We start from the raw sequence: 14,689 nt of genomic DNA on the forward strand, positions 1-14,689 counted from the left end.
ACTAATCAGTGATGAGTTCAAGTGCTGGTTACTTAAGTTTGCCGAGGATGCACCGAGTATCGCGGGTGCTCGAGTGACATTTTCGAGTCCCCACGGCCGCATATTTCATGGCTTTTAGACAGCCACAAAACATGCAGGGATTGCCTGTGTATGTCAGGCAATCCCCGCATGTTTTGTGGCTAACAGCCGATAAACATGAGGCCGCGGGGACTCGAACACCCGTGATACTCAGAACATACCAGAGCACCCTAGGCAAACTTGAGTAACGAGCACTTGCGCTCAACACTACTACTAATTACTATTAAACAGAGAGGAAAAGCAAAGGGTAAAGTAGGCACCAAGCATAGTAAATAATGAAATATAAAGGCAGTGTATAGAAAACATTGTAGAAAGTTTATTATAGAAAAGACATACAACACCACTTGGTTAAAAAATGCAGTTAAAAAACATATAAGACAAAAAAAGGACACATAGACAAAAATAACCCCCTAGAGAATTCTAGCATGTGAATCCAGTTAATGTGATGTGCATAAAAATGCCTATATCAGAGAATACTTACAATTGGTCGTTACTGTCTGGGGCTACTTAAGTCCCCTCCGTTGTGCGCTCCTCGCTGACACGCAAGCAGGCTGAAGGGAATATGCCTCCTCTTCCGGCGCATACTTCCGATTTGCGCGTATCCGGCGGTGCGTTCCAGCGAGACACGCATACTGCGATAACATATGGCTGCATTACTTCCTGATTACCCAGCTGAGAGCGATGCGTTCCAGCGTGGTACGCACGCAGACTACACACGTGCCATGCATCTCATAATGACTGTCTCAATGAGGCTTGAAAGGATGACTTAGAAAACCTGGTGTGTGGAACATTGTGGACATCTCTGTAGTTCCCACAGTGGATCTATCATTAAGGGGCAGCCGCTTCAACTTGGTCCGGTCTGTATATTTACTTGCTCTTTAGTTTGATTAAATTGGTGTGGTGGTGTTTGGTGTATATATATGAGGTATCTGGGACTTTTACTCTATACCCCTGAGGAAGCCATGATCTAATGGCGTAACGTGTAGGGTTACTTATTGGTGACATCCCCTGCACACTAGTGTGAATCCATATGGTTAGTATTTCTTTATTTGTTCACAATTGATGTATGCAGCTTCTCTGCAATATATTGAATTGCTAGATATGCATTTATTTCTGGGAGGTTGCAGATCAGTACACTGATCAGTAATTACTGGTATTGGGTGTGATAATGACTTTTCCTGACGAATAATATTTATATTATAATAACATTTTTATTAATTATTTAGAGGGCTTATTATAGCTGTTCACTTCTACTATCAGGATTAGTGTACTTTGCATTATATTTGTGCCATATATTCTCTGATATAGGTATTTTTATGCATATCGCATTAACTGGATTCACATGCTAGAATTCTCTAGGGGGTTATTTTTGTCTATGTGTCCTTTTTTTGTCTTATATGTTTTTTAACTGCATTTTTTAACCAAGTGGTGTTGTATGTCTTTTCTATAATAAAATTTCTACAATGTTTTCTATACACTGCCTTTATATTTCATTATTTACTATGCTTGGTGCCTACTTTACCCTTTGCTTTTCCTCTCTGATTCATTTCTCAGGGACTTTGGCACAGGTGTATGTCTAATTATAAGGTGGTGCTGGGTTATATATATTTCTTGTACTTTAATTACTATTAAACCTTATCCCAGGAACAGAAGTTTACAGCAAGCTACAAAAGATATCTAAAATGATATTGTCTCAAAACCTGAGTGAATCAAAACCTGTTTTCAACATATAGAACAGACTGTAAATGTTTATTTGAAATACAAAGGAAATGAAAGTATTTATTTATATTACCTATTGATAAAGAAAAAGTGTAAGGAAAATCTAGAAGGCAATTAACATTTCTGATATGAACTGCAGACCATTGTCTACGAAAACAAATGATAGGAACAAACTTCAAGTGCCAAAAGGGTAAGCACACTCTTACTCATTTCAATCAAGCTTTAATATGAAAAACTAAAATACAAAAAACCTAATTCATTATTTTACATACAAAATAAAACAAACATCAGACTGAAGACAAAACACTTTTAATAAAAAAACTACTGATCCTGGAAGTGTTGCTTATCTTTGCAGCATAATTTTGGACAATGATAGATCCTTAGTATCTGTGAATGACAAGGTCACATACAGGACATCTAAAGGCGATCTAATTGAGGATTAAGAATTAAACTAATCATCAGAGTCCTCTTCTTGTTGATTCCGTTTCTGTCACAAAAAAAGTATTTGTAATTACTATTTACTGCTGACAAAACACATTTCCATTTGTTAAAACTGCAATTTTTAGGTCAGTACAGAAACTAAATAATCTGGCAGTTGAATTGATATATTTTATTGCCGCGTCTGTGGCCTGCCAGGATTCCGCTTTGTATTGTACAGTTTATTACAGAGAACTTCGAAAGAGATGCACAGCAGTTAATAGCTCATTGAAATAATTTATTGAAATGTTGTTTTATGGAAATGATAAATGGGGAATGAGACAGAGAAAAGTATGAACCATTTATAAGCTAAAAAATATAGAACATCTCCAGTTAACAAAAGTGAGCAAATTCAAGTTTATAATCTAGAATTAAAAATAATGTCTCTAGGCTGCTTGGTAAAATTATTGCTGCACACTATATTGATTTTAATAGGAGTCTGTCCTTTACTTCCGTCCTGCTCATATCAGCTGAAGTAAGAGATGAAAATATAACATTTTTAAACAGTGATTTATGGTTTGTTTTATTTTTCTGTAGAGGAAGTTTTTTAGACAATAAAGTCCTGTGATTACAGAAGCCTCAGCGTCTGAGTGTCCACCTCCAGTAGACGTACTCTCCCGAAAATGATGCACATTCGCTCTGCCGCCACAATTCTAGTCTATGGCCCCGTTGGTGCATACGTCCGTATCACGTTTTGCGGGGGGTTCGGACGTAAACCCCGACAGGGCCACTGAACATGTGCCTGAACGCAATGTAAAAAAAGCACCCTTAGGGGTTTCCACAAGCAATAGATAGCAGTCAGCTGAAAGCTGATTAAGCCTGCAGCCATCTCTCCCCATTCCTGCATATACAGAGTACTTGCGCTGCCAAGCACTCCTGAGTTCTCTATGAGAGAGCCGCTGCCAGAATCCTCTCATGACGTCTTATCTCCTCGAGCAGTCCGAAATTAGACACACTGAAACCTCATCTACCCAAACAAAATCTGTCAGGAGAGAGTCGGGAAGCCCCAAACACAGACTGTATTCTGAGCTCGGCGGGTTTGTCAGACAGTCTAAGGTGTATGGCTCCTGCTATGAATTTATTCGAATCATCACTTTTACATGGCAATACAGTAACATAAGATTAAGAGCAAGTATGGGACGACAAGCATGTGATTTGCATAGTTCTGGCAACATTCCGACTAGACGTGCTTGACTTTGCTCAATTCACTTGTACTGAGAGAGCACGTCTAGTTGGCAAGTGACCGTATGTATGCAAATCGCATACTGATGGTCATGTGACCTCCTGCTCTCAAGACCAGACAACCCCCTTTAAATTAAGAGTGTCCCTAATTGGTTAGTTGTAAAGGTTACGCTTTTGTGAGGCTCCAGGTTACCTTGTGATTCTGTACAACAAAAATGCTGGACTATTAGAAGTTAAATTAAAGGAATCTAAAACTAATCAAGACAACAAAATAAAAAAATACTTGTTCTTAATTAAATAAATCTTAAATTACTCTGATAGATCAAATTATATACTCACCAGTTTAAGAAAATCAATAAGCTTATGTGCATCTTTTCCTGTTGAAAGATCAACAAAATCCTTTGGTAATCGGTAACTCAAGTAAGGGCTAGGTTGGACTGTGACTTCACTAGTAGTATTGCGAAACATAGGGCAATCCTAGAGTTAAGAACAAAAAAGGGCAGTTTATACACTGGTCACTGTTTTGCAATGTAGTATAGCAGATTGCTGAGAAGACAACATAACTAGTGATGAGTGCACGTGCTCGTTAATCAAGTTTGCCTAGGGTGCTCGGGTATGCACAGAGTATCACTGTGCACAAGTGACATGTTCGAGTCCCTGTGGCCTCATGTTTCACAGTGGTTAGACAGCCACAAAGCATGCGGTTATTACCTGACAAACACGGGCAATCCCAGCATGTTTTGTGGCTGTCTAACAGCCATGAAACATGTGGCCGTGGGGACTTGCACATCTCACTCGAGCACCCTAGGTAAATTCGAGTAACGAGAACTTGTGCTCATCACTAAACATAACCTTGGAGTTCTTACTCACTGGTACTTTCTAATCCAGGTACTGTCAAAGATAAATATTTATTTTGTTAGATTCCTACAAACTTGACAATCTACTCAAATAATTTAAAAGAAATGTCTACATGGTGTAGTTAATACTCTTACATACTTGTTATAGTGCCCCCTTTTGGTTCCGACAGAGCTGATCATTACACATGCTCAGTAACCTAGTTCCATCTTGTAGATACACTTGTACATGGATGACACCGCGATTACTGCTATTGTGCAGGACAGCCAATAAGAATATGCACATTAGAAGCAACTCAAGGTACATTAGGTGGAAGTTCTGAAAGGTCATCAAATCAGCAGGGGGTGCAACAACAGGTATGTAAAAGCAATATCTATTCAGTGGAGAATTTTTTTATTCAAAGATTGCAAGTGAAAAATTATGTTTTGCATGACCTAACCAAGCAATGTCCTTTTTATTCATGGAATAACACTTATAATGAAGACAAATCTTAAACTTCTTCTACAGTTATTTTTTATTCTCTTCAATCTGCTCCCTCGCTGGGTATATTCACAGTTGGCTGATTTGTTTAAAAAATGTCTGTCACATTCACTTTTTAAGGGGCTTGCGGAAAAGCATGCTGCAGACACGACATTATTCGCCGCTCTTTTCCTGTCTCTCTACTTTGCTTTGGCTAGATAGGAATTAAATCTGATCACAGTGATGACCAATGAGTCAACATTGAGGACAGTGATTAGCTACAGCTGTCACATGTTCGGTTGCAAGAGAAAGTACAAACCCCGATAAGGAAGAACTGGAAGAGGAGTGTTGGGGGGGGGGGGGGGGAACCAGTGTCATGTTATTATTTGGTGGTGGTTAGACCTAGTATTGCAAACTTATTTTAGTCAAGTAAATAGTGTCCCAAGAGGTTGTTCAAGAATTAAAAATAAAATACTAAAAAAAGGAAAGGAAAGTGCTGAAATAAAACAAAGGCTTGTCTGCTAATTCCCCAACTTCTGCCACTCTGGTGGTCCCTACAAGTCTTTTAATTGTTCTGCAGAGACGACTTACTGGCCAGCCGCCACACATGACCATTGTAGCCAACATTTATAAAGGTTAAAAGAGAAGATTAGAATCAGCCTACAAATTTTATGTACATAGGACATCCTGTGGATTTTAAAACAGACCTAATGAGAACCATAAGTGGAAAACCCACTGTGACGATACAGCGTAAAATCTTAATTAGCCAGACGATTAGATTTGTTAATCCAAGAGAAATACCTTATTGTGTTTTATTAGAGATTGCTGGCTGTGTTTTATTAATGTTTTGCTTGCTCGTCAGTTTATGTACACTAGTTTAACTTGTAAAGTGTCCAGCATTCCACTAATCTCATTAGTATCTCAGGAGTCTTTAACCATTGTTCAAAAATCGTCTAGGCCAATTATGTAAGTGTTGAAAGAAGATCCAGTGGAGCCTTCACCACAGGGAGTCTCACATGTAGACCCAGGTGATGGGGTCGACCTGAGAAAGTACCTCCACTAATGCACACTTCGCTTTGGAGGGGGAGGGTGAGAGCAGTTCTGCCATTCAGGGGGCGGAGCCTAGAGAAGCAGAAGGGACATGTGTTTTTGTAGCAGTCAGACTTGGGACAGAGAATCAAGGAGCATCAGAAAGACTTTACAATGAGAATGAGAGACATCCTTCAGGAAAGTAGATGGATAGCATGGCACCCAAAGAGACACTGATTTGTATTCTATATGATTCTAGTCTAAGGGTATCGGCCCTGACTGGAAAGATTCAGATCTGCTCCATTTGACCATCAGAGAGACATGGATAAATTTTGGGGAGACCAGGGTTGGGACGAAGAAGTCACCTGGCCCCATGGATATGTTGTTTGGGGTTGCCAGGAGGGACGCATCGGTCGCCTTAGGGTTGGGATTTTTTTCAAAAGTAAAAAAAAAAAAAAAAAAGATGACGATATGGTGACTAGTGTTGAGCGCAAGTGCTCGCTACTTGAGTTTGCATTGGGTGCTCGGGTATGCACAAAGTATCACGGGTGCTCGAGTGACATGCTCGAGTCTCTGCCCCATATGCTTTGCGGCCAAAAAAACCTTGTGGGGATTGCCTGCCATGCACGAGCGATCCCCGCATGTTTTTTTTGGGGTGTCTAATAACCGTGAAACATGCGGGCGGGGACTCGAGCATGTCACTCGAGCACGTGCGAAACATGGTGCATACCCGAGTACTCGTTTCAAACTCTAGTAGCGAGCACTTGAGCTCAAGACTAATGACAACTTATTCAATATGATGACCTAATGTTATCAAATTCTGTGTCGTACCTCTGGGTTCATTGTTCACTATACCCCTTGATAAAATCCTTGAGGGGTGCAGTTTCCAAAATGGGGTTACTTGTGGGGGGTTTCCACTATTTAGTCACATCAGGGGCTCTTCAAACGCGACATGGCGTCCACTCTCAATTCCAGCCAATTTTGCGTTCAAAAAGTCACACAGTGCTCCATCCCTTCTGAACTCTGCTGTGCGCCCAAACAGTATTTTCCCCACATATGGGGTATTGGTGTACTCAGGAGAAATTGCACAAAAGTTTTGGGGTCCATTTTCTCCTCCTTATTGTGAAAATAAAAAAATTGGGGCAAAAACATTTTTGTGAAAAAAAGTTTTATTTTCCACTGTTTAGGCACATCAGGGGCACATCCGCTAATTATTCAAGCAAATTTTACATTCAAAAAGTCAAATGGCGCTCCTTCCCTTTCGAACCTAGCCGTGCGCCCAAACAGTGGTTTTCCCCCACATATGGGGTATCGGCTTACTAAGGAGAAATAGCACAACAAACTGCATGGTGCAATTTCTCCTGTTACCCTCATGAAAATGCAAAATTGGGGGCTGCAATACATTTTTGTGGGAAAAATGTGAAAATTTTATTTTTACGGCTCAATATTATAAACTTCTGTGAAGCATCTGGGGGTTCAAGGTGCTCACCACACATCTAGATAAGTTCCCTGAGGGGTCTAGTTTCCAAAATGGTGTCACTTGTGGGGGGTTTCCACTGTTTAGGCACATCACAATCAAAAAGTCAAATGGCGCTCCTTCCCTTCCGAACCCCGCCGTGCGCCCAAACAGTGGTTTTTCCCCACATATGGGGTATCTGCATGCTCAGGGGAAATTGCACAACAAATTTTGGGGTCCATTTTTTCCTGTTACCCCTGCAAAAATAAAAAATTGGTTCTAAAGTAACATTTTTTGTGAAGAAAGTTAAATGTTCATTTTTTTTCTTCCACATTCCAAAAATTCCTGTGAAGCACCTGAAGGGTTAATAAAGTTCTTGAATGTGGTTTTGAGCACCTTGAGGGGTGCAGTTTTTAGAATGGTGTCACTTTTGGGTATTTTCTGTCATAAGGACCCCTCAAAGTGACTTCAAATGTGATGTGGTCCCTAAAAAAATGGTTTTGTAAATTTTGTTGGAAAAATGAGAAATCGCTGGTGAACTTTTAACCCTTATAGCTCCCTAATAAAAAAAAAATTTGGTTCCAAAATTGTGCTGATGTAAAGTAGACATGTGGAAAATGTTATTTATTAACTATTTTGTGTGACATATCTCTCTGATTTAACCCCTTAAATACCGGGGACGTATTAGTACGCATATTTGCGTACTGCCCGTTCAGTGAGGGCTGCTGCACTGAGCCCTCACTGAACCGGGCACATGTCAGCTGATTCTTACAGCTGACATGTGCCCGCAACAGCCGCGGGTGGAATCGCGATCCACCCGCGGCTGTTAACATGTTAAATGCCGCTGTCAATCTCTGACAGCAGCATTTAACGCGCGCTTCCGGGTAGCGTGTCATAAGCCCCGCCCATCGGCGACCCCGTCACGTGATCGCGGGTCGCCGATGGGCGTGCATGACAACCCAGGGTCTGCAGCAGACGCCTGTGGTTGTCATGATCTTGTCGCTATGAGCGCCACCTAGTGGTCGGCGCTCATAGCACAGGACCATTTCTGCTGCATGCAGGGGACCTGCTCGTCCCCTGTATGTAGTAGAGGCGATCGGATAGTTGCTGCTTCTAGTCTCCTATGGAGACTATAGAAGCATGCAAAAATAAAAAATAAAAAAAGATTTTAAAAATATAAAAAAAAATAAAAAAATATAAAAGTTTAAATCACCCCCCTTTTGCCCCATTCAAAATAAAATAATAAAAAATAAACCACACATACACATATTTGGTATCGCCGCGTTCAGAATCGCCCGATCTATCAATATATAAAAAGAATTAATCCAATCGGTAAACGGCGTAATGAGAAAAAAATTCTAAACGCCAGAATTTCGTTTTTTGGTCGCCGCAAAATTGCAATAAAATGCAATAACAGGCGATCAAAACATCGGATCTACCCCAAATGTTATCAATAAAAATGTCAGCCCGGCACGCAAAAAATAAGCCATCAACCAGCCCCAGATCACGAAAAATGGAGACGCTACGGGTCTTAGAAAATGGCGCTATTTTTTTTTTTTTTTTTTTTTTTTAACAAATTTTGGAATTTTTTTCCACCACTTAAATATAAAAGAACCTATACATGTTTGGTGTCTATGAACTCGTAATGACCTGTAGAATAAGAAGGGCATGTCAGTTTTAGCATTCAGTGAACGTGGTAAAAAAAATAAATAAAAAACAACTGTGGTATTGCACTTTTTTTGCAATTTTACCGCACTTGGAATTTTTTTCCCATTTTCCCGTACAGGATATGGTAAAACTAGTAATGGCGTTGAAAAGTACAACTCGTCCCGCAAAAAATAAGCCCTCACATGGCCATATTGACCAAAAAATAAAAACGCTATGGCTCTGGGAACAAGGGGAGCAAAAACGAAAATGCAAAAACGGAAAATGCTCCGGGGCTTAAGGGGTTAAGGGCATAAAAATTAAAATTTTGAAAATTGCATTTACATTTTCGCCAAATTTCCGCTTTCTTTTTTCACAAATAAACACAAGTGATATTGAAGAAATTTTATCACAATCATGAAGTACAATATGTCACGAAAAAACAATAGACTCAGGGGGATCCGTTGAAGCGTTCCAGAGTAATTACCTCATAAAGTGACAGTGGTCAGAATTGGAAAAATTGGCCTGGTCATTAATGTGCAAACAGCCTTGGGTTGTAAAGGGGTTAAAAACCTTTCCAAGCGAAAGTCATTATTAACCATCGAATGATACAAATTTGGCACACAATGCATAATAGTAATTAATTAAGCTATTAATACATTTTGAAGCAGCAATTGAAAAAACAAAACAGTTCTTTATAACAATATTACCTACCTGCTCTATATCCTCCTCGTCCCCTGGCACTCGGCCGTTCATCAGCTCTTCCCAAGTGAATAGCAAGGAGTCTGTTACTTCTCCAAATGGGTTAAAATCAATCAGCCAGATCTTGCCCTAAAAGCATGGACTGCATTACTGTAAATCCTGAAAAGTTTTCTATATTGTTATACGACTTTATGCACTTTGAAGTGTTAGGATTCAAGCATAATGCCATATCAAGACGATTTCATACACAGCTGTAACACAACTTTTTAAAGAGATATTTTGATCCTCTACCGTATTGCCTTATGCCTGGTTTAGTAGAAAGGTGTTTTTTTTATACTGGAATCTGTACAAATCCAAAAAGAAGACAAAAATACTGCTACATTATGCTCCATACAGATGGAGGTATTTTTTGTTTAATAGAGCCATTACAATCTGACCTGCAAATTAACAATAATAATTTTATTTCTATAGGGCAACCATATTCTGCAGCACCTTATAAATAGAGGTGACATACAGACAATACCAGACGTCACAGAGTAACACATACCATACACATACAAGAGCAGTGAGGGCCCTGCTCACAAGCTTACAATCTATGAGGAAATAGGGAGGACACAAAAGGTAAAAAGTGCTTGTGGTGTATGATTAAGCCATCATTATAATAAACACGGGTATTCACCTAAAACTGTATATAACATGTACTCATCCAGCTACATAGACTGAAAGGTTAAGCTATGGTTCTTAGAATTTAATTATGTAAAAGCAAAAAAAATCAATTGCTGGGTCAAAAACCACATAGGGGCAGCATATTACAGATACAGATCTGCTGTGCAAGAGTGCCAAATCTTACTGAAAAATGCACAGGTTATTCAATACTGCAGACATGGGTGAGCTGTATCAATGAGCCGGGCTTTTCTATTGCACACAGGAGTCCTGAGTGATACAAAGAAGTTGCCATCACTCGGCCTTAGAAAGGAAAGGAAGGGAAGGAGGTGGGAAACAACAAGCAGGGAAAGACAGCAAGAAAATAGAAATAATCAACAGGAAACTTTCCTCTGTATCATCTGCATAATTTCTACAAGACTATGTTTAAAGCGCACCTGTCAGCAGGATTGTGCTTAGTGTAACGGCGCCCACCTGACAATGTATGTAGTTTACAGAGTAAAATGATGCCTTTGTTGATGAAATCCGTCAAGTGGTTCTTTTATAATCTTTACTTTCATCCCTGCCATAATGATATGTTCGAACTTCGGGGTGGCCTTTGGGAGGGACTGTAGCTGGTGCTCTCATTATGTATGCCTAGCTCTGGCCTCCGACATGTCACTGTGCTTTCAGTGACCTGCCTACTATTTTAAATGCTGCCTGTGTAATTTCTGTGCCAAAGTGAAATTTACATCCCACAAAATGGCTCCCGCCACACACATGTGCGAAGTTGCATCTATCACTTGCCGAAAGATGCTACTGCGCAAGCGCCGCTAGCAGCGCCATGTTGCTGGAAGAAAATGAAATTTGCCTGCAGCAATATGGCCCCCGCCACCCGTATTTGCGCCTTAGCATTTCTCGGTTGCCGAGAGAGGCGTCATATTACTGCAGGCAAATTCTTTTTCCTCCAGCAAAATGGCACCCGCACGTGCACAGTAGCATATTGTTCAACATCTTTATCAATGATTTAGATGAAGGAATTGAGGGTAAACTGATTAAATTTGCTGATGACACAAAGCTAGGAGGGATAGCTAATACTAGAGAAGAGAGAGAGAGGATTCAAAAAGACCTAAATAAACTGGAGCAGTGGGCAGCAACCAACAGAATGGTTTTTAACAGGGAAAAATGCAAAGTACTACATCTGGGCAATAAAAATGAAAAAAGCATATACAGAATGGGAGGAATAGAGCTAAGCAACAGTACATGTGAAAAAGACTTGGTATACTAATAGATCATAGACTAAACATGAGTCAACAGTGTGATGCAGCAGCAAAAAAGGCAAATACAATTCTGGGATGTATTAACAGAAGCATACAGTCTAGATCACGTGAAGTCATTATCGGTCTTTACTCCTCTTTGGTCAGACCTCATCTGGAATACTGTGTACAGTTTTGGGCACCACATTTTAAAAAAGACAGACAAACTGGAGCAAGTTCAGAGAAGAGCGACCAGAATGGTGACTGGTCTGCAAACCATGTCCTATGAGGAACGGTTGCAGGATTTGGGAATGTTTAGCTTGCAAAAAAGAAGACTGAGAGGAGACTTAATAGCTGTCTACAAATATGTCAAGGGCTGTCACATTGTAGAAGGATCATCTTTATTCTCATTTGCACAAGGAAAGACTAGAAGCAATGGGATGAAACTAAATGGGAGGAGACACAGATTAGATATTAGAAAAAACTTTTTGACAGTTAGGGTGATTAATGAGTGGAACAGGCTGCCACCAGAGGTGGCGAGTTCCCCTTCAATGGACGTCTTCAAACAGAGGCTGGACAGACATCTGTCTGAGATGATCTAGTGAATCCTGCTTTGAGCAGGGGGTTGGACCAGATGACCCAGGAGGTCCCTTCCAACTCAACCATTCTATGATTCTATGATTCTATGATCTCTCGGTGACCGAAAGATGTTACTCCACATGCGCAGGGGCCATTTTGGGGTTTGTAAATTTCACTTTGGCACAGACACAGGCAGTATTTAAAAAATAGTAGGCAGGTCACTGAAACCACAGTGACCTGTCAGAAGGCACAGATATAAATACATAAGCAGAGCACCAGATAAAGCCCCTCCCCAAAGACACGCTCCGAAGCAAGAACATATCATTATGTCAGAAATGAAAATAAAGATTATAAAAGAACCACTGGATGGATTTCATCAACAAAGGTATCATTTTACTCAGTGTAGCGGCACCCCCCTGACAGTGTATGTGACTTACTGAGCACAATCCTGCTGACAGGTGCGCTTGTAGAAAATTTTGTCAGTGGGGACAAAGTTATATTTTGTTCACCATTTATTTCTAGGTCCATTAAATTACTTCTACTATGTTGACTACATCTACTATGCAAACCTATATAAAATTCTAAACTCTGTGTTTAATCTAGTCTTGCAGCTATCGCCTTTATCCCCGACACTGGCTAACCAATAACTAAAGGTTGAAACCATGAAAGCACTTAATTCTGCATATGAACTGCATACACATAATAGAACAATATTTTTTTTTATTAAAGGAAATCTGTCACCCCCTGGGACTTATCTGACCTACTAATATGGGCATACAGGTGATAGAAATGTAAATCTATACCTACCTGTACGCGCATAGTAGAGGTCTAGTTGCTGTGAAATGTTTTTTTATTAATTCAGGTGTCTGATGCCTTGGGCCCGCAAAAAGTCCCCGCTTCCTTTGTTAATTATAATGTTTCCCCCCTCCTCTGCACATCATAGTGCCCTGTGAAGTGCAGTTGCGGAGGCCAAATCCCACGCACTTCACTTTTTAGGCAAGGCGCAAGTCTTCCTCCCTTCTATGTTCATTGTACGGCAGGGATCTTGTGCGCAGGTGAGTCACTGTGACTTCCGCTCCAGTGACCTCCGGCATGCGCAACGCTAAGATTCTCTCCCCACCTCCCCCGGCATTGTCAGGACTATAAGTATATATGTATACATGTGTATATATACAGTGTAGTGTTGCGCATGCCGGAGGTCACTGCAGCGGAAGTCAAATTGACTCGCCGGCGCCTGTGCACAAGATCCCTGCTGTACAATGAACACAGAAGGGAGGAAGACGTGCGCCTTGCCTAAAAAGTGAAGTGCGCAGGAGCGGGATTTGGCCACTGCAACTGTACGTCACAGGGCATTATGACGTGCAGGGGAGGGGGGGAAACATTATAATCAACAAAGGAGACAGGGATTCATCAGACACCTGAATTATTAAAAAGAAATTTCACAGAAACTAGACCTCTAATATGAGGCATACAGGTAGGAATAGATTTACAGTTCTATCACCTTTATGCCCATATTAGTAGGTCAGATAAGTCCCAGGGGGTGACAGATTCCCTTTAAGTCAGTTTTTCATGTTAGATTAGATAATTTTTACTAAAATATAACATTTGCAGTCTAACTTTTGCAGGACATCCAAACCACTTTTGATTAAAAAAAAAAAAAAACCTAAATGAAATTGGCCCTACTTATATTAGTGGATCGAGGTCATTCTACAATGTAAATTGAACCTTGTTAAAATGTTATCACTACTAATCAAGATGAATGAATCACTTACAGAAATCTGAAATTACGTTAATAAAACACCCAGGATGTTAGGAAAAAATTCTTGAGTAAACATTAACAACAAAACGAAAAATATGTCACATAAACGAGAACTAGTTGTTCAATTTAAATACGTGCTGCTGTGATGATTAAAGAACACTTTCATTCATCACAAGTCAAATCAGCATTTCATGGTTTAGTGTTATGAAACAGGCATCTAAGAAAAAGACTAAAAGCAAATTATCACCTTACTGCAAGGTTTACATTATTGTGCGTTGGATCATATGCTGAACATGCATGATAGGACCCAAGAAATAAGTAGAGGGTTGAACACTGTATTTGGGTATTACAAGTACAATCATTTACACAATATTGCAAGACCAAAGATAACCAGAACAGCAGAGATATTGGAGATGTTTAGAGAATTTTACATGCACCTATATGCCTCTAATACACGAGCTACAGCAGAAGATATAGAGGAGTTTTTAAAAGAAGCAACTTTACCCTGCATCAGTGAGAGCGACAGGCGGAGACTGGAGGAACCCATTACAATGGAAGAGATTGAAAAGGCTATAGTGGCCATGGTGAATGACAAGACTCCAGGGGCGGATGGTATCCCGAGCGAGGTATACAAGCAATTGGTTGAAGTAATAGCCCCTAAACTGAAAAAAGTTTTCGATGAGGCATTGGGGGGGGGTTTCACTGCCGCTATCCATGAGGGGGGCCATAGTAGTCGTGATCCGTAAAGAAGGTAAAGATATGAGGTTTGTCGAGTCCAATGGGCACATATCCTTGCTGACGGCAGATGTCAAAATATTGGCAAAAATCTTGTCAAGCCGGTTGGCGAGTGTG

The 14,689-nt window shown here is 40.3% G+C and overlaps 1 protein-coding gene across 2 annotated transcripts in view; it reads right to left on the reverse strand.

Annotated features, from left to right (window-relative positions):
* Positions 1-1,999: 1,999 nt before the first annotated feature.
* CDC123 (cell division cycle 123) overlaps positions 2,000-14,689 on the reverse strand; it is a 143,113-nt gene continuing 130,423 nt past the window's right edge. For both annotated transcript variants that reach the window (XM_073652384.1, XM_073652383.1), the window contains 3 exons: positions 9,614-9,730; positions 3,796-3,933; positions 2,000-2,284 (listed from right to left, as the gene is read on the reverse strand). In XM_073652384.1, the coding sequence (XP_073508485.1) occupies positions 2,249-2,284; positions 3,796-3,933; positions 9,614-9,730 (291 nt within the window). In that variant the 3' untranslated portion in view covers positions 2,000-2,248. The remainder of the gene's footprint in view (positions 2,285-3,795; positions 3,934-9,613; positions 9,731-14,689) is intronic.

Source organism: Phyllobates terribilis, unplaced genomic scaffold, assembly GCF_046119375.1.
Source record: "Phyllobates terribilis strain yellow unplaced genomic scaffold, ASM4611937v1 Scaffold_11__3_contigs__length_659146591, whole genome shotgun sequence".
NCBI lineage: Eukaryota > Metazoa > Chordata > Amphibia > Anura > Dendrobatidae > Phyllobates > Phyllobates terribilis.